The 20,398-nt window shown below is 38.4% G+C and overlaps 1 protein-coding gene across 1 annotated transcript in view; it reads left to right on the top strand.

Moving 5' to 3' along the window:
* DCDC2C (doublecortin domain containing 2C) overlaps positions 1-20,398 on the top strand; it is a 194,611-nt gene that overhangs the window by 119,966 nt on the left and 54,247 nt on the right. The window contains exons 10-11 of the mRNA XM_069064769.1: positions 5,828-5,893; positions 19,417-19,458. Of these exons, the coding sequence (XP_068920870.1) occupies positions 5,828-5,893; positions 19,417-19,458 (108 nt within the window). The remainder of the gene's footprint in view (positions 1-5,827; positions 5,894-19,416; positions 19,459-20,398) is intronic.

Here is a 20,398-nt window from a genome sequence, read left to right on the forward strand (position 1 = left end):
CAGTCATCAGTAGCTGCAGGAATTAGTTGCCCTGACATTCCAGGATGCCTATTAATCATAAATTCTGACCTTGCACCTCTGATTCTGAAAATTACTCAATTTTTCTGGTTCTAGTGTAAAACTGTTCCCCCCCCAGCTACTCACAGTATGGGAGGTCTTTATTTCATGCACATACACATATGTATATATTTATATATATATGTAAAGACTGAAATATTTATATATCATTTCTTATGGCAGTAATATATGTATAATTATCTTCCATACATATACATACATGGAAAAAGGAAAGACTGGAATATTTATATCTATCTATCATTTATTATGGCAGTTATGAGAGATAAATATATGTACGTACATATATGTTGTGTATATATATGTGTATGTGTGTATATATGTATAATGCATTCTTTTCCATCTCACTCAAGCTTTAGTTACTTAGTTTTCTCTCAACAGACTTCTTACAACTATATTTGAACTCTACAGTAACCTCTGCTTTCCTCATAATTTTTGGAAGATTCACCTTAATGCTTGAGAGTTTCCAGTATTGAAAGCCAATCCCATTCATACTCTTGATCCAGAAGGAAGAATGACTGAATAGAGAATTTATTAAGCTCTTACTGTGTGTAAAACACTGTGTTAAACAGTTGGGGGTAAAAAGGGAAAGGTAGACAGGCGCCATGCCCCCACCCCAGTCAGGGAGTTCATGTTGCAATGGAGGAGACAATATGTATATGTATATGCATATCTGTATGCACATTCATATATGTGTATGTATATATACATACATGTATGTGTATATATATTTATATACATACACAACATAGTTTCAGCTACAAGTCAGATGGAAAGGTCCTATGGTCCTTAGGGTGAAGTGGCAAAGCAGATAGTAATGTCTCTTTTTAAATGTCAATTAAATCCCACTGCTGGCCATAAGGAAGTTAAAGAGAAAGGCCCCATATACATCAAAATACTTATAGCAGTAACTTTTTGTAGTAGCTAAGAACTAGGGACAAAATGATGCCCTTTATTTGAGAAATAACTAAATGGATAGTGAATACAGGAATGGGGTGGAACATTACTACCATAAGAAAGGGTGACTATGTTAAAAGTACAGAGAAGCAGGAAGACATGAATTGATGCAAAGTAAATGAATTAAGCATAGCCAGGAAAACCATGTCTATGACTGCACCAATATCAATGGAAGGAGCAAAAACCTCTTAAACTGAATGCTGTGTAATTATGATCACCAAACTTGGTCACAAAGAAGAGATAAGAAAACACATCTCCTTTCTTTCTTTGCATAGGTGGGGGACTATAGAGTACAAAATAATGGAAATATTGTTATTACTAATGTGATATTTGTACCTATTTTTTTTTACTATTACTTTTTATTATTACAAGGGATAGTTTAACTCTCTAGGTAGGGAAGGAGGGAAGGATATGTTTGGGAAACATAGGTGATATTAAAAAAATCTATAAATAAATTTAAAAACTTAAAAAGTCATTCCCTGAAAATAAATTTATTCTGTAAATCCCTCCCCACTGAAACCTCCTAAGTAAATGAACATCATCACCTGTTTATGTGGGACATCTTAGAATCCCATGACTTTTAGGCTCATAATAAGTTGAGGAAGAAGGCACCATGATGGAGAGAACACAAATTATTCTTAGAATAACTACATCTTACATCAACTGAGTGATTTTGGTGGGTTCATCTAACAAACAGTGCCATGATTTCAAAGATACCGAAGGCTTTTTGTTCCTTTTTTTGGTGAATGGGGTATAAATCTTGTTTTCCTAGAAAATGTAATGAAAGTAAAATGGAGAAGTTGTTAGGGATTGAAACTGTTGGCTATAAAATCAGGATGGAATGAGTCTTTTTGCTGCTGTACAATGGGAATATTTTTTCCACAGCCATCTCCTTTTATTTTGATTATACTTGGCCTTTAGTTTCTGAGCTGCTGTATTCTTTTACACTTTTAAGAAAGAATTTTCTGAAGAACAGTTTATTTTCTCCTTTCATCTATCTTTGGCCTTGATATGGGGTTCCTTACCCTTCTCCCTCTTCCCTTAAGCTGTAATCATTACTGTTTGATGTATAGAGTATCATAGATATATAGGCAGATTATGTTATTGGTTTCCATTTCTGGTTTTATTCTCTTCAAGCAATGACTTTTTTTTTTTTGCCTTTTGGAGGGAAATTGGGATTAAGTGACTTGACCAAGGTCACACAGCTAGTTTTTGTGTTAAGTGTCTGAGGTTGGATTTGAACTCAGGTCCTCCTGACTCCAGGGCTGGTGCTCTATTCACTGTGCCACTTAGCTACCCCAGTTTTAATTTTTATTTAAAAATGTTATCATATGGAAGAAAGAACACAGGAAGAAAGAGTCGGAATAACTAGATTCAGATCATGGCTCTGCCTTTTGCTAGCTATGTGATACTCGGCAAGTCACTTAACATTCTGAGCCCTCATTTTCCTCATCAGCAAATTGAGGGGAAGCAGGCTAGATAGTCCTTAAGGCTATGACCTTCTGTGATACTAGCTTGCCTTCTCCTAACATTAATAAACTTCCACTAACATTGGACTTCTACGTCTTCTGGTGACATATGGTTATAAATGTTGTGTTGTTGTGTTTGTCCATTTTCAAAGAGGACCATGACATCAGGGAGATGATGACATGACTTGCAGTTGACTTTGATTTGAGTGAGGGAGGGCTGTGCAAGGTCACCAACCTCACTTTTCCCTCCAGAGCCATCTGGGTCCAGTGACCTGATATTCATCAGGATGACTGGAGATGACCCAGGATGCAATGGGAGACCCTAGCTCTTTTAGGCTAAGGCCTTTTCAAGTACTCACTTAGGATGAGGCAATGCCTATTCAGTGATTAGGCCTCTTTAAGAAGTGTGTCAAGGGATGGTCCCTTTAATTAGCAAAAAAAAAATCAAGCTTGGAGGGGAAGACCCTCAGATTTGCTGTTCCAAAGAGACAGTTACCATTAACATTCACTCTAAAGTCAGGACGGTCCAAAATACAGCATTTAAGTGGAACTTGGGCAGGGACCTAAAAAGGACCATAGAGGCCATCTAGTCTGACCCCCTTATTTTACAGATCAGGAAACTGTGGCAAGGGCAGATAGAGGCAACCCTGAGCTCAATCAGGCTATGCAAGAAGGCTATAAGTGCTGGTAGATCCTAGCAAGCTGGAAAAACCTTAAGTGTTGGTTCAGTGCTGGTATGTTACATTGGAAAACAAGTTTCATCATCACCAGGTTGGCTTCAGGGCAGTGAATGTCATAAAGATTAAATAACTTGCTCATGGTCATACAGCTAATGAGTATTGGAAGTGGAATTTAGGACTAGGTGTCTCCTGACTTCAGGGCCAAGACTTGTTACACTCAAGCCCATGCCTCCTTCCCTTACTCAAAGAAGTGAGAACTAGGTTTCCTAGAGATTGAGGTCAGTTCCCAGACTGAAGGTCTGCAGAGCCATTGTACTGACCTCATTGTTGTATGCCTGTGAAACCCGGACAGTCTACCAGCATCATGCCAGGAAACTGAATCACTTCCATTTGAATTGTCTTAGGAAGATTCTTAAGATCACCTGGCAGGATAAGGTACCAGACACTGAGGTCTTTTCCCGAATTAAATTGCCAAGCATTTAAACTCTACTGCAGAGAGTGCAACTCCAATGGACTGGCCACATTTGAATGCCAAATGTGTGGCTGTCCTAAAAGATTATTTTATGGAGAACTCACACAAGTCAAGTGCTCACATGGAGGTCAGAGGAAGTGATACAAGGATACTCTCAAGGTCTCTCTGAAGAACTTTGGAACTGATTGTATGACATGGGAGCTGTCCTTGTCCCCATGGGCACAGGATTTCCCAGCATGGTGTGCCCTCCTTGAAGAAGGTGTTGTGCTCTGTGAGCAAAGCAGAATTGAAATAGCTCAAAAGAAATGCAAGATGTACAAATTAAGAGAATCCACCCCAATTATTCACATGGACTATTTGTGCCTGACATGGTAGAACATTCCAAATTAGTATGGGTCTGATCAGCCGCAGTCAGACACACTGTAACTTTACTGTAACATTTTGATTCTCTTTGAGAATGAAGGACAACAGCCAATCATTATGCTACAAGTATATTTCTGTTTGGTCCTGTTTGAATGATCACTTATCCAGAATTTATAGGTTATGGCTGCTTTTCCTTTTATTTTTAAATGTAAAATTAGTTATTTCCTAGAAAACACTTGGCTCATACAGTAGGTCACAGTAGTTCTGTCTAAGGGATCAACAGGCTTATCCCAATAGAGGAGGTGAGTTCTGCTTCCCCAGTTAGTGAGTTGTATTGTGCTATACCAGCAAAGTCTATCATCATCATTCTCTCACTGTCAGAAACACTTGATAGAGCTATGAAGGATGGGGGAAAATCAATGAGGAGAGAATTGTTAGATTGGTGTGAGAGTAATACCAATCAGCCAAGTATTTCACTAAGATGGAAGACTCAGCAAATATTATCTAAAGAAGGAAGACAACAATGCTACTTGGTTGAGTTCCTAAGCAGAAACTAAGTGAAATAACTAAGTTATAATTTGCTGACCAGAAACTCTTCTACTTACCTGATAATTAATGATATGGAATTATAATAAGCTCATAAGCCTTTAGAGATGTGAGGTATCTTAGAAACCATCTGGTCTCTCTCGCTAATTTTGTAGATAAGGGACCTGAGGCTAGAGGAAGGAAGTGATTTTCCCCCTTGATAGTCATGTGACCTGGGGCAACTTTTGACTTGAACCCAGATAATTTGATTCCCAGATTGGTTCTCTTTTCCTTCAAATATTGTTTCTTTTCTTTAATTAAATTTTATTTAAAAATTAACATAAATCTATTTTCTCTCCCTTCTGTTCCTCATCCCATTGGAGAAAAAAGAAATTCCATGTAATAAGATACATATAATGAAACAAAATAAATCCTTTTCATTAGTCATGTTAAAAAAAGTCTCATTCTGCACCCTGAATCCATCACCTTTCTTTCAGAAGGTAGGTAGCATGCTTCTTCATCAGTCAACTGGAATCATGGATAGTCATTGCATTGATAAGCGTTCTGGCTGCTTTTCCATATCATCGTATCCTTCGAATTACTGAGAATCTGCTCGTGCCACATTCTGCTGCTCTAGGTGGCATCTGGTTTAGCGACTGTGTCTGGGTCTTGTTCTTCCTTGCTGTCCTCTCTGCCCATCCAGTTTCAGTTTGATGCCTTCTAAGTCACATCAGTCATCTTCATGCAAATGCTTTCTTCTTAGTCCTCCTTAGATAAGCTCCAACCTGTCATTTCTGTATTTTGGACCATGATTTGAGGAAAGCTAAGTCCTCTTCTTAAGACATATCTTTTTAGTCGTTTGGTCACATCCTAAATCTTACCTTCACGAAGGTCTTGATTTAATACTCCCTCTCAAGTTTTCCTCAGATATTCCTGTCAGATTCATTGGTAGTACCAGACGCAGAATAGACTCTGGATTCTAAGTGCAAGGACCCTAGTTCAAATCCTGGCACTGTTGCTATCTATATAACTTTGGAGAAGTTACTTGATCTCCCTGGTTTTCAGTTTTTAGTAAATGAAAGAGGGTGGGATTAGATGGTCTTTAGGGTCTCTTCTAGTTGTACATCCTATAATCCTAACGTGTAGTTGAGGTAACAGCTTCAATTAAAAATAAAAAATAAACCAACCCTACGTCATACTATATCATGAATTCTATTGAATTTTTTTTGGACATTGACATTTTGAATATACATGTATTTTACCTTATTACAATTTTTTTCCTCTAGAGACCAGCTGAAGAGATTAAAGATGATGAAGATGTTTTTGACCTAATCAGTAACTATGATACCAAAGTAAGTTTGTTACTTTTTTTTTTAACATCCTAGAGCATATGGGAATGCCTTATCAATGATTAATTATCAGATGTACTTCTCCATGTGGGGGAAGGATAAAGGTGGGGAAGATTAAGAATAGAATTACAGATTTGAGAATTAAAGTTAGTATAGGATTGGAAACCCAATATCTCATCTCCACATATATTTTTGCCATTAGTAATTAGATTCCTTTAGTGTGTAAAATGTCTATGCATAAGTAAACCTTAGTGACATAGGGAATGTCTCAATTCCTATGATAATAGCTCACATTTACATAGTCATTTAAAGTTAACAAAACACTTTACTTACATTATCTCACTTGATTTTCACAATGATCCTGTCAAGTAGGTGCTATTATTATCCCCATTTTACAGATGGGGAAATGGGCACAGAGAGGTTAAGTGACTTTCCTATGTTTATATCATTAGTAAGTATCTGAGGAAGGATGCAAACCCAGGGATTCCTGATTTACTATTCACTATGCAATGTTCCTCTGTGTAAAATCTCAGATTTTATTTCTTAAAATTGATATTATCTGTGAAACTATTGCTATCATCATTTTCAACTACTGACACATAGTCAAAACTTCTGGATTAATCTTCCCTATTTTTTTAACTTCTTTTATCCAATCACTTGCCAAATTCTGCTAATTTTATCTCCCTAAGATCTCTAGAATTTGTTGCTTTTCATTTTCACTGTCATCATGCCTGTACAGGTCATCTTTACTTCTCACCTGGACCCATTATCTCTTTGAATCAGTTTCTCTGTCCAGAGTCTTCCCACCTTCAATCTGTCCTTTACATCCCTTCCAGATTAATCCTGCTGATGCACAGACCAGATTATTCTAACTACACTGTTCAAAACCCTCCAGTGGTTCCTGCTGAATAAAAACCAGACTCCTTAGCCTGGCAATTATAGCCTTTCACAAATATCAACTTGTCTTTCCTGTATTTCATGGCTGTGTCTTTGTTCAAAGCCATTCCTTGTACCTGGAATTCCTTTCTCTTCCATCTTTGTAGAAATCCTCTAAGACACAGATCCAGTTTAATCCATTTATAGTGGTCTTCTGCAATCACTAATGCACCATCCCTGTCTTAGAACTCTTGGGTTCACTAATTTTCCTTCCTTAGGCATTAATATCTTTTATTTTGTATTACAGTGTATTTGTATGTGTCCATGTTCTCACCTTTCCTACTGGACTGTAAACTCAAGGTCAAGGTCTGCATTACTTTTTCTTTATGTCTCCTCTTCCTCCTTTGCATACTGTTTAGTCAAGACAGGTAAAATATCCCCACAGGCTTAGAGGTCTAGCACAGATGTGATGTGGTATACTAAAGTATCAACTTTCGTGTCAGAAAACTTGGATCCATACACTAATTCTGCTACTACCACCTCTGTGACCTGAAAGAAATTGTTTTCCTGCTCTGTGCTGAAATTTCTCTCCTTTTAAGAGGAGGGGATTTAACAAGATGATCTCTAATGTCCCTTCCAACTCTAAATCCTACATTTAGCTAGTTTTGTGGTTACAGAGGGCTGTGTAAATGGAGCTGACGTCCTGTGAGTCTGAATTGGGTATGCTCTGTAGGTGGCAGTAGAAGCAAGTGTAAAGACATCTAATTCACCATATACTTTATGGTTTTGTTTGATGTGTCTGTATCTTTTAAAGTTGTACTACCAATCCAGGCATTTTAGTCTTATCAGTGTGTCACTGACAGAATTCCTGTGAGATTCCATGAAATGATGAGACCAAATTGTTTCCTTCAGAGAAGATCTGCTCTTGACGAAACATAGCTTTATTTAAATAGATACAGAATTAATATGACTAAAAAATAGAATTTTTCTTCTTCTTAGGGTACTGTTTTTTCTTATTTTTATTTCTAAGATTCTCAAGGTTGGTCTTTTACTTTTGAATATAAGACTGAAAACCAAACCAACCAGCCTAGCAATTGTCTTTTGTGATAGGAGAGCAATGATATCCCCAGCATGCTAATGGAATGAAATGCCTACCTAGTATTCTATTACGGTAGAAAGAGACCATCCATGTCATTGTACCTAAATAAACTCTATGCAGATAAGATTTATGAGGATTTTCCCCAAAAATTCTCCATAGGGAATTTACCTAGCACGGGAGTCCTTTCTCTTTAGTATTCCTTTAGTATTTCAGGTCTTCCAGCATGCTTCTTGGCTGATCCTCAATTGATATTACATAGCTGTTCCATTTCCTTTTCTGGTGACACACCCTCCACAAAGTCTTTTAATCCACATCTCTAGTCTAAATCATTGTTGTATTATACAACCTGGGTGTATTATTGTACCATGCATCTTTGTATTTTCCTTTGAGTTATTGTAATTTTAGTTCCGTTCATATGATGGTAGTCCATGCTTTATAGCCTTAGAACATCACCAGAAGATGATTGGTGTAAAGATTATATGTGTGTGTGTGTATTATGGACTAACTCAATAAGCTTCCCATTCAGCTGTATAATTATAGAGAGAAAGGTTGTGCCAGGCACTATGTTAAGCACTGGAAATACAAATATAGGCAAGCAAGTCAAGACCTGTCCTCGAAAAACTTACACACAAATGGGGGAAGACTACACAAAGGTGAACTGAAAAGGAGGAGGGGTAAACAGATTTGGCAGCATGTTGTGGGGATGGCCAGGAAGGGACGTGAAGGAAGGCCTGGGTGTTGGCAAGAAGGAAAGCTCATTTATCAGAGTCTGGAGCCCCAGGAGTAGCTGATGTACAGAGTTCAAGATTCTGGTGGAATGTAGATGATATGTGGAGGTGACTGGGAAGTCATAGCTTGAGAATTATGTATTTGTTCCCAGGGTAATTCCAAGCAATTGATTTCTCCATTCCTTCTACTGGGTTGCAAGGTAATGAGGTGGCACAGGAGATAGAGTGCTGGGCCCGGAGTCAGGAAAACCTGAGTTCAAATCTGGCCTTAGATACTTTTTAGCTTACTAGGCAAGTCACTTAACCTTGTTTGCCTCAGTTTCCTCATCTGTAAAATGAGCTGGAGAAGCAAATGTCAAACTATTCCAGTATCTTTGCCAAGAAAACATAGAACAGGGTCACAAAGACAAAATGACCGAACAACTAACTACTGGGTTGCTAAGCATGCTGGAGAAAAATAATAAAACTAAAGTTATTTTGTCCAATGCAGACATGGCCCATAACCTTAGCTGGTCCTTCTTGACAGTCCTGCTCTACTCTTATCAACTCCTTATTTCATTATCCTGAACAACTTTTCAAATTTTCCCCTCTGTCCACGAATCTCCAAGTACAACATACAACCCTTATACTTAATAGTAGGTGGTTTAGCCTCCTATTTCACTGAGAAAACTGAAGCCATCTAGCAGAAATTACCTTAACTTCCTTTACCTAAAACTTCTTAGTATCAGCACCCAGTCTTTTTATGCTTCCTTTTAGTTACAGAAGAGACAGGTGTATCAGCAATGCCATATTCACAATGCCTATGGAGATTACAAATATGCTGATATAATTATCCATTACAAAATACATCATGCTTGCCATATGGGGAAATAAACTAGAAAATTTATTAAGATACCAAAAGACTGAGTCCCAAAACCAGAAAGTGAAAGCCATCAGAGTAGTTATGACATTGGCACAGGTAGATAAAGTAGAAAGCACCCACATTTTCAAGCCTTTAAAACAGAACAGGCTACCTCAGGCAAAGGTCCTCCTCTCCCCACGCACAGCAACCACCCAGCGTCCTGGAAGCGCGCTCCAAGCAGCTCCGGCCCCTGGCAGTCCTCAGCAGGAGTCCTTAGCAGAAAGTCCTTAGCAGTCCTAACTCAAAAAGGGCTTTGCGCTGCCGCTGCCTCTGCTGCTGCCGCTGCCGTGGCAACCACCGCCAGCCAGCCACCGCAGGAACGCTAGCTCGGCTTTCGCTTTTTCTCGCTTTCGCTTTTTCTCGCTTTCGCTTTCTCTCGCTTTCTCTTTCTCTCGCTTTCGCTTTCTCTTGCTCCTCCCCTTCCTGCTACGTCAGCACGTCCAATGGGGCATGGAAGATCTTTAAATCCCATAACCCTTACAACAGGTATCCAAACTTCTTCTGAAGATTAATCACTTTCTCAGTCTCCTTGATCCCATTTCCATCTCCTACCTCTAGGGTTTTAATAGATTAATCAATTTTCCTCTCTCATACATCTTCGATTCCTCCTTTCTCTACAGGTTCCTTCCCCTTTCTACAGTACCTCTGATCTGTCTAACCCATTCAACCATTGTCTCATCTCTCAACTTTACTTAGTCTTTCATCATCAAATGTCTTTTTAAAAAAACCAATCATTTGCACCTACTGCCTCAATTTCTTCACTGCTATTCTCAGCCTAATGCAATCATGGTTTCTAGTCCCATCATTTCACTAAGTATCACTCCTATTGTCAATGACTAAATAATTAAACCAAAGTTCTTCTCCCCTATCCCTTGCCCAAGTCCTCAAAGCCCTAGGCTACTCAGACATTTGGCAATGGTATACTACTCTTCCTTTGGGGTGCTCTTAGCTTCAGAGTTAATTTATTTCTCTGGTTCTCTGCACTTTTCCCCTTCTTTGCCTGTTTTTCTGCCTGTTAATCTTCATTCTGATATCTTTAGGTAAGTGTCCTCTAAGGTTCTGTCTCAAGACTCCTTTTATTTTCTCTTTATATTTTTTCCCTTCACTTTCTCATTCATTCCCATTACTTCAGCAGTCCCTGCTAAATAAATGACTTCCAAATTGGTATTTTTACCCCTGAGCTCTTTCAAAGCCCAGATCTATTGTGGTGGCAATGCAGTACTGTGAGAAAAGTATAAAAGCTAGAGTCTGAGGAACTAGGTTCAAATCTTGTCTATACCATTATGTGTGTGTGTGTGTGTGACCTTGGAAAAGCCACTTAGACCATCTGGACTTTAGTTTCTTTATCTCTAAAATGATGAATTTGCTCTATATCATCTTTAAGGTCCCTTTCAGGTCTAAATCTATGATAATTATGATAAGTGACATTTATATATCATTTACTATGTGCCAGGCACTGTGCTAAGCACTTTATAATTATTTCATTTGGTTCTCACAACAGCTCCAGGAAGTAGGTACTATTATTGTACCCATTTCACAGAAGAGGAAACTGAGGCAAACAGAGGATTAAGTGACTTTTCCAGGATGACACAGTCTTTGAGTCCAGATTTTAACTCAGGTCTTTCTGATTCCAGGCCCAGCACTCTATCCACTGTATCACCAAGTTGCTCCATATTTCCAACTGCCTGTACTTGAAAATTTATGTCTGAAGCAAAGCTTATAAAACTTGTTTTTGTTTTGTTCTTTCTCTACTATCTTTGTCAATGGTTCTCAATGTACTAAGTCTCCTGTGTCTGAAATCTTGGAGTCGTCTTTGAGTCTTACATTTCTCCTTACCCTTCATATGTAATCATTTGCCAAGTTCTTATTGATCCCATCCTTGAAGCACTTCTAACATCTATTTTCTCCTTTCTATCTGTACTCCTATGACTCTCGTACAAGGTCTCCTTATTGGTCTTCCCACCTCTAGTTTCTTCCTCTTCTACTCCATCTTTCATATCATTGCTAGATTAATTTTGCTTATGTATGGGTCTGGCCCTATTCTTCTTGAAGATCTCTGGTGGCTCCTCATTTTTAAATAAGTAAAGTTCAAACTCCTTTGCCTGAAATTTGAGACCTCTATGATAGGGCATGATTGTGCCCTTTTAGCCTTATAACATTCTATTTCATGCACTTTATACTCTAGTCAAATTGGACTCGTTGTTCCAGACAAACCCTGTGCTGCTCAAGCATCTTGACTTTGTTCATGTTGTTCCTGAAGCCTAGAATGTCCCCTTGCTCCCCTTTTTGCCAGTGGGACCTATCCTTTAAAGCTAGCTCCAGGGATACCTCCTCCATAAACCTAATTCTGAACCATGTGCTCTAGTAGTAATAACCTTCACAAAGCACTTCTTGGGCAACATTTTGGATTGTAGTGTGACCCAATGTTTGTCTCTTATTCTCCTTTAATAGTAATGATGATGATGCCTGCAAGTTCCATGAGAGCAGGGACAGTTCTCCTAGTGTCTTGCATAATTTTCTGAAAACAGTGAATGTAATCAGGACTTTAGTTTACTACAGATTTATTTTTTGACTGACTGAATTAATGGAAGCAGGGACCTTGTCTATCCTTTTTTAAAAACAATTCCCCACAATGCCTAGCTATTCAACAAACTTACTATGTGCAAGATGCCTTATATGAATCTTTTGAGACTCATTTCTACACAAATCTGAGTCATTCTTGATGAAGATATTAGTAGGGAAGAGGCAGTCTTTCATGAATAATATAAAATAATTGAACTCAACTTTACTATCATGCATATTGAAAGATTTATTTTGTTGATTACAGAAAAAAAAACATTTAAGTCAATAGAGGAAAATACCTCTTCCAAGATGTTTTCATATATCATAATCATTTAAGTTTACTTGAAAGGTATAACATCAGAAATTAAATGACCCTCTGATCATAAATTTGGGCAGCTAGGTGGTGCAGTGGATGGGAACACTGGGCTTTGAGTCCAGATGAACTAAATTCAAATTTGGTCTCAGACACTTACTAGTTGTGTTGGTCTGTACAAGTCAGTTAACCCTGTTTATTTCAGTTTCCTCATCTATAAAATGAGCTGGAGAAGGAAATGGCAAACCACTCCAGTATTTTTGCCAAGAAAACCTCAAATGGGGTCATGAAGAACAGCTGAACAGTACCAACAGCTTATCGTAAATATCAGAAGTGGTACAAAAGAGGAATATTTATGTTCAACAAAAGTGTTTGCCACTGGGTGGAAGAGATTCAGAATGGTAATCCTAATTGAAGGGCGATTTCCTGCCAATCATTAGGGTAAGAAGTAAGATACCAGAGTAATACGAAGAAATATAATCTAACTCCCCACTGTAAATGGAGGTCCTCCAGATGCTGTTGTTTGCAGATGACATTGTGCTAGTAGCAACAACCCCTAGAGCATTGTAGAGCCCCCTGGAAGAGATCTGTAATGACTGAAAAGAGTTTTGCCTGGCCATCCACCCAGGAAAGACCAAGTGGATGAAGAACATATATTATTCAGATGATGGCATAAAATTAGATGGAAAACCCACAGAACTTAGCCAACAGTATATATATCTGGGGTGGACAGTACAAAGACATGATGAGTTGGGCCCAGGATAAACAGAAGGAGGAGAGTCAGTGAGTAGATTGTTTTAAGGAAACTGCATTCTAGAGACAAAGGCCCATATTTTCAAACCAATATATATATATATATATATTAATTTTTCAAATGCTTTATTAACTTCTGATTTATATCATTCATTTCCACCAGATTTTGAGTTACAAATTTTCTCCTTGTTTTTCCCCTACCTACCACCCCAAAATAGCAGTCCCACAGGATATCCCCTCCTCCAATCCGCTCTCTCCCATATTTTTGCCCATACCCCTTTTGACTTTTCCAGTGGATCTCTATGCCTCAGTGCCTGTATATCTTATTTCCCAATTACATGTAAAATAGCATTAATAATAGTATATATATATGTATATATATTTGAGTATTTGATTTTAAAACTTTGCATTCCAGATTCATTGCCTTCCTCCCTTGTCACCCACCCTTACTGGGAAGATAAGCACTTCAGTATAGGTTGTACATGTGTGGCTAATGCAAAACAATAACATAGTAGATATATTGTAAAAGACTGACTATATTTCCCTCCCTCCTGTCCCACCTCCCACTTGTTCTATTCTCTACTTTGATCCCGTCCCTTTTCAAAAGTGGGTGCCTCCAACTTCCCTCCCCCTCAGCCTGCCCTCCCTTCCATCATCTCCCCTCTCATCCCCTTCCCCCACTACTCTCCTGGAGGGTGAGATACCCTATTTAGTGTGTATTTCATTCCCTCCTCAAACCAAATTCAATGGGAATAAGGTTGACCCATTTCCTTTTGCCTTCCTGTTCTTCCCCTCCATTGTAACCATTTTCCCTTACCTCTTCTATGTGAGATACTTTACCCCATTCTGTCTCTCCCCATCTCCTCTCATTATATTCCTTTCTCACCTCTTAATTTCACGTTTTAAGTATCATCTATTCCTGTTAAATTGGTCCTGTGCCCTGTATCTATGTATACCTGTAAACATATATACACACATTCACATATGTATTCATATGCCCATATACCCTCATATATATATATATATATATATATATATATATATATATATATATATATATATATATGTATTTCTATTCCCTTCAATTACTGAGAAAAGTTTCATAAGTTACAATTATTGTTTTTCCATGTAGGAATGTCAGTAGTTCAACTTTGATAAGTTCCTTATGATTTCTTTTCCCTGTTTATCTTCTCATGCTTCTCTTGCTTTCTTGCATCTGAATGTCAAATTTTCTATTCAACTCTGGTTTTTCATCAAGAATGCTTGAAAGTCCTCTATTCCACTGGATGACCATATTTTCCCCTGAAACATGATACTCAGTTTTGCTGGGTAGGTGATTTTTGGTTTTAATCCCAGCTCCTTGGACCTCTGGAATATCATATTCCAAGCCCTTCGATCCCTCAGTGTAGAAGCTGCCAGATCCTGGGTTATCCTGATTGTGTTTCTACAATATTCAAATTGTTTCTTCCTGGCTGCTTGTAATATTCTCTCCTTAATCTGGGAATTCTGGAACCTGGCTATAATATTCCTAGGAGTCTTCTTTTTGGGATCTTTTTTCAGGAGGTGATCGGTGTAGTCTTTCAAGCTCTATTTTGCCCTCTGGTTCTAAAACATCAGGGCAGTTTTCTTTGAGAACTTCCTGGAGGATGATTTCTAGGTTCTTACTTTAATCATGGCTTTCAGGTAGTCCAATAATTTTAAAGTTATCTCTCCTGGATCTATTTTCCAGGTCAGTGGTTTTTCTCATGAGATATTTCACATTGACTTCTATTCTTTCATTTGTTTGGATCTGTTTAACAGCATCTTGATTTCTCATAAAGTCATTAGCTTCTATTTGCTCCAATCTAATTCTGAAGGAATGATTCTCTTCATTGAGCTTTTGAGATTCTTTTTCCATCTGGCAAATTTGGCTTTTTAAGGTATTCTTCTCCTCATTACTTTTTTGAGCCTCTTTTGCCATTTGAGTTAGTCTATTTTTTAAGGTCTGATTTTTCTCAGTCAGGCTATTGACTCTCATTTAATAATTTTCTTTCATTGTTCTCATTGCTCTTCCCAATTTTTCCTCCACTTCTCTTATCTGCTTCTTAATGTCCTCTGTGGCCTGTAACCAGCTCGTATTTTCCTTTGAAGCTTTTGGTGCAGGAGTTCTGACTTCACTGTCTTCCTGCTGTTCCATGCTTTGATCCTTTTTGTCCCCAAAATAGGAGTGTAATGTTGGGTTCTTTGTCTGCTTTGTTTCCTTTGCCTGGTCATGTTGCCCCTCAGTCACTTGACCCCTGGGCTTTTTGCCACAATAAGACTCTGCCACCAGACAGAGGAACTTTCGTTGTAAACACTGGGGTTTTCTCAGCTGCCAGAGGTATTAGATGGGTGCCCTCTCTGAGGTCTCCACACACTCTGGCAATCTGGACACACACCCCAGGACCTCACCCTATACTTCAATCCAGATCCAAGAAGGTTAAAGCAAGAGCGATTACCCCTCAGACTGGTGCTTAGTCCCCCTACACTTTGCAGGCCAGGAGCCAAAGCTGCCACTTGGCACTGGCTGGCTGTGCCAGAGTCTCAGCGGCTTCTCGCCCTGGGGACAAAAGCCACCCACTCCCACTTACTGGTCCCAAAGTCCAGACTGCATTGACCTCTCACTTTGTCCTTTGCATCTATGTGTTCATAAATCTGGAAACGGCCACAGCTGCTGCTCAGGCAGGTGGCTGATCAGGCCCACCCTGGAGCCTTGGAGTCGGGCTGGGCTTGGCTCCCACAGCGCTGTGCTGGACGATTCCTGCCAGCCTGCCTGGCTGTCCTCAGTGGGAGGTTAGCTTCTCTGTGTCATTTTGTGGGTTCTGCAGCTCCAAAGTTTGTTTAGAGTCCCCTTTTTACATGGATTGAGGAAGGTGAGAGCTGGAGCAGTGGGGAGGTCCTGCTTCTACTCTGCCATCTTGACTCCGCCCCCTCAAACCAATATTTTATTAGTGGTGATACATGACTTCAAGTCTTGGAACACAACCATTTCTGAAGACTTGAAAGTGAATTGTATGAAAGGTAATATGGTAGATAGGAGAAACATATAACCAATGAGAAACTTCAAAGAAGAGCAAGAAGGTGATGTCAGAAAAATGTATCATAAGAAGAGAAGAGGAGCTGGATTCCTGGTTAGAGAAATAACACATGGATAGTCGTGAGTGCCCCATTGGTGTCTTCACAACGTCAGGAGTAAGGAAGAATGTTCTCCAATACACTTGTTGAACTACTCATCATGAACTATGGGAAGATACAGACATGTCCATTATTGGAGCAAACATCCAAACTGATGAGATCATAGATTTATTTGAAGGAGGTGTGTGGTGCTATGCTAGTCTCTATAGTTACAAAGACAAGAATGGAATTGATATTCTGCAAGAAGTTTGTATTTCACTGAGAACGTATTTATTGAATTGATTTATGTGACTTTGGATAAGTTGCTTAACTCACATAACTTACTTGTACAATGGATATATAATGATAACTGCCATGTAGAGTTGCACCATGATGGTAGTTTTTGTTTATTTCATTTATCATGTTTCTAATGAGTCAGCCAGATGTTTCAGTTCAGTCATTCTTTGACAATATTTCAAGTTCTATAGAACAAAGAAGCTATTGAAATGGGAGTCCAGGTTGTGATCAGAAAAAGCAGGACCTAACAGCAAGTGGGTTTTTTTTTGTTTTTTACTATTCTGTATGTCTACGACACAGGCACAGGTGAAGTACAATGATTTTTTAGGAAGTTTTAGAGAAGTAAACATAGGTCTTAGTTTTCACAGGATATCTTTTGACCTTGAGAATGCCTTCAGAGTCTAATTACCCTGTCCTCTCAACTTCTGATGCTGCTGTGGCCTTAGGAATATGTTTTTTCATCTTCTGAATTGAATGATATCAGCATTCATTAACTGATTTGAACAACCCAACTGTGAGGTAATAAAAATGAAAACATTTGTGTTTTTTCCTTTTTACTCATTTCTAATTGCGTTTGCCACACAAAATTTTAGTTTTATTGAATGCTTGAAAAGAAACTGGAGGAAAAGGAGATGAAATTTATTAGCCCCTAATTCTTTGTGTTCAGATTTGCTTGACTGCAGAATGTAAGAAAAGGTAGATATTTGTGAAATTGAACTAACAATCAAACAAGAAGACAGAGATAGATAGGGACATTTGAGAGAAAGAAGACAGAGACAGAGAGACAGATAGAACATTTTGGATGAATGACTCTGGGAAGAAGCTGACTTTTAGAGAAGCTGGTCAAGAGTTCTCTTTTCCCAAGTTATCACTAACTTACCCAGTATGTGGTATGGATCATTGAATAATCAGACTCCAAAAATGAGGAAAATCTTATACGATGGAATTTGGACCCCTCTACAATAGGATTATAATTTTAGTTTGGAAGGGACTCTAGTGGTCATCTAATTCAACTCTTCATTTTACAGTTGAGGAAACTGAGGCCTAGAGAGATTGTGCCTCGCCCAAGGTGGGGAGTGACATGGTAACATCCACACTTAAGGATAGTCACTTTGGCAACAATGTGCAGTATTGATCAAAAAGGAAAGAGGTGTCTGGTAGACCATTAGTAGGCCATTGTCATAGTACAAGCAGGAGGTGATTAATGAAAAGTGATGGCTGTCAGTAGAGGGGAATCAGATGTAAGAGATGTTATGGAGGTAGAAATGACAAGATTTGGCAGCTGATTGGATATGTGGAGTGAATAAAAATAAGGTCACAAACCTGGAAGACTTGACTGAAATAGGGAAGATAAGCAGAAGGGTGAGTTTGGAGAGGTAAAGGTCTTGGTTTTTGATTTGTTTGGCACTAACTAACTCCTTATGAATTATATATGCTCTCATGAATCTGAATGGCTCAAACATACTCTTCACTTTCTTTGCTCCATGCTTTGGTTCAAACTATTTTCTTTTCCTGGGGCACTGTGATATAATGAAAAAAGAACACTAGAGTTAGAAAAGAGAACCAAGGTGCAAATCATGATATGAACTTGAGCAAATCACTCTTTGGGTTTCAGTTTCCTTATTTGTAAAATGAGTGAGTTGGATTCGAGGACCTTTAAGAGTCTTTCCTTCTCTAAACCTATGATATGATGATGCCTTCCAGGTCTAGATCCTGTAGTACTCTCCCTCCCCTGAACCCCCACTAATCTTTGCCTATTCAAGAGAGGGAGGACAGATTGATAGCTCAAATGCTCTACTGGATTCTCCAGGGTCAGGTAAAAGCAGCCCTACCCATCCAGTTCAAATTTTACATTTGCTATGAAACCTTCCCTGAATTTCCTCAAGCAGATGAGATCTGAGCTCACTTGATTTTTACTTTTCTTCTGGCACATCCTATTTTTTATTATACAGTCACTATTGTATCCCCTCTATTAGATCATGAACTCCTTGAGGTTGAAATTGTGTTGGTTTTCATCATTTGTACCTTCCATAGAACCTGGTACATAGCGGTACTCAGAATATGTACTCTACAAATATTTACTGAATGGACTTGAATTTGTCTTTTTGAAGTACCTTTTTCCTTCCATTTCCAAAAATGGTACATGTGGATGAGTATATGTGAGTATATGTATACACATAGAAATTTACACATATACATACATATACATATAGACTTAAATTTCATTTTGTTTTGGAAGTTTTACAACATCCCCAGAGGAATGAATGTGAACATATCTGGGGTCAGGTCACTTCTATACTCTAAAATTCTCATTGATTTTAGGGTTGAAAATCACTATAGGACTGGAAGTACTAGAAATAAAATTTGATGTTAAAAAGTTCTCAAAATAATATATATTTAAGTGGCAGTGGAAGAGTAAGGGGAGGGTATTTGCCATATGAAAAGTGAATAAAATTTTCTAAGAGTCAGACAGGGCAGCTATGAGCTCTGGACCTGGAGTCAGGAAGATCTGACTTGAAATCCAACCTCAGGCATTTACTAGTTATATGACCCTAGGCAAGTTGCTTAACCCTCTTTGCTTCAGTCTCCTCATCTGTAAAGTGAACTGGAGAAAGAAGTGGCAAACCACTCCACTATCTTTGCCAAGAAAACCCTAAATGGGGTCTTGAAGAGTGGGGCATGACTGCAAAGGACTAAACAACAACAATGAGGTCAGACAGTAACAAGGGCAGAGAAAACAGAAAGGGAAGGTGTGTGTGTGTGTGTGTGTGTGTGTGTGTGTGTGTATAAATAAAAACTTTTGCTGCTTTTCTAGCATACCTTTTGCAAGATAGTTGATAGCTACTTTTTTTTTTCCTGTGACAGGCAACAGAAGAAGAAAGAGCATATGAAGAGATTGAAAGAAAGGTTTGTATTAACACATTCTTTTTTTTTTTATTCTCCTCTACTGAAGAGGGGGATTTGGGCTTCTAAACTGTATATGGTAGAATAGCCATATGGAATAATATCTATAAAACACTTTGTGAGAGTAAAGCATGATGTAATTTTAAGCCATTGTTATTATTTTCTCATTGTTCTCACAATTATTATTATATTTATTATTATATAGTGGACTATTGCAGATAGACAGATGGCTTTAGAATCAGGAAAATCTGAGTTCAAGTTCCACTTGTCACTTGTCACACTTGTGACCCTGATCAAATCACTTAACTGCTTAGTGCCCTGGGTAATTCTTTAAGATAAGAGTTTGGGATTGTTGAGGATCTGTTTTGGTAGAAGGAGTTTCTTTATGTGCATTTTCCTATACTAATGAAATCACAGATTCAGAGAAGCATGATGATGATGATGGCAATAATACTTAATATTCATATTACATATTATTATATATTCTAAGGGCTATGGTATCATTGGGGGAAGATGATGATTCTAGTGACATAGCTATGGCTCTGTAACAAGACACAAAATGATCAATATGATTTATTTCATTGTTGTTGTTGTTGCTGTTGTTAATCTGTGGGTGACTGACAATAGCCAGGGACACAATTATGCGTGTAATCTTCATCCTAAATCTGGCATCTGGTTTCTCCTGAGCGAATGACTGAACTTGAAAGGATCCCCATCATTGTGGTACCCATGTTTAGGGTAGTCATAAAATCTGAACTCCAGAACTCTCCATCATGCTAAGGGCATTTGAATGGGATAAGCTTTGGGAAACAGATTGCCATATAGCTCACAGGGGTTATGGTACCCTTGGAGGGCAGATGATGGCTGCAGCTAGGTAGCTCTGTTCTGTAGTAGTAGATTAAAAACAACTGGGCAGACTTCCATTTCTATAATGCTGCTTTGA

The sequence above is a fragment of the Petaurus breviceps genome, unplaced genomic scaffold (assembly GCF_028583685.1).
Source record: "Petaurus breviceps papuanus isolate PSGF00001 unplaced genomic scaffold, PetGlider_PUasm1.0 90644, whole genome shotgun sequence".
NCBI classification, from domain to species: domain Eukaryota; kingdom Metazoa; phylum Chordata; class Mammalia; order Diprotodontia; family Petauridae; genus Petaurus; species Petaurus breviceps.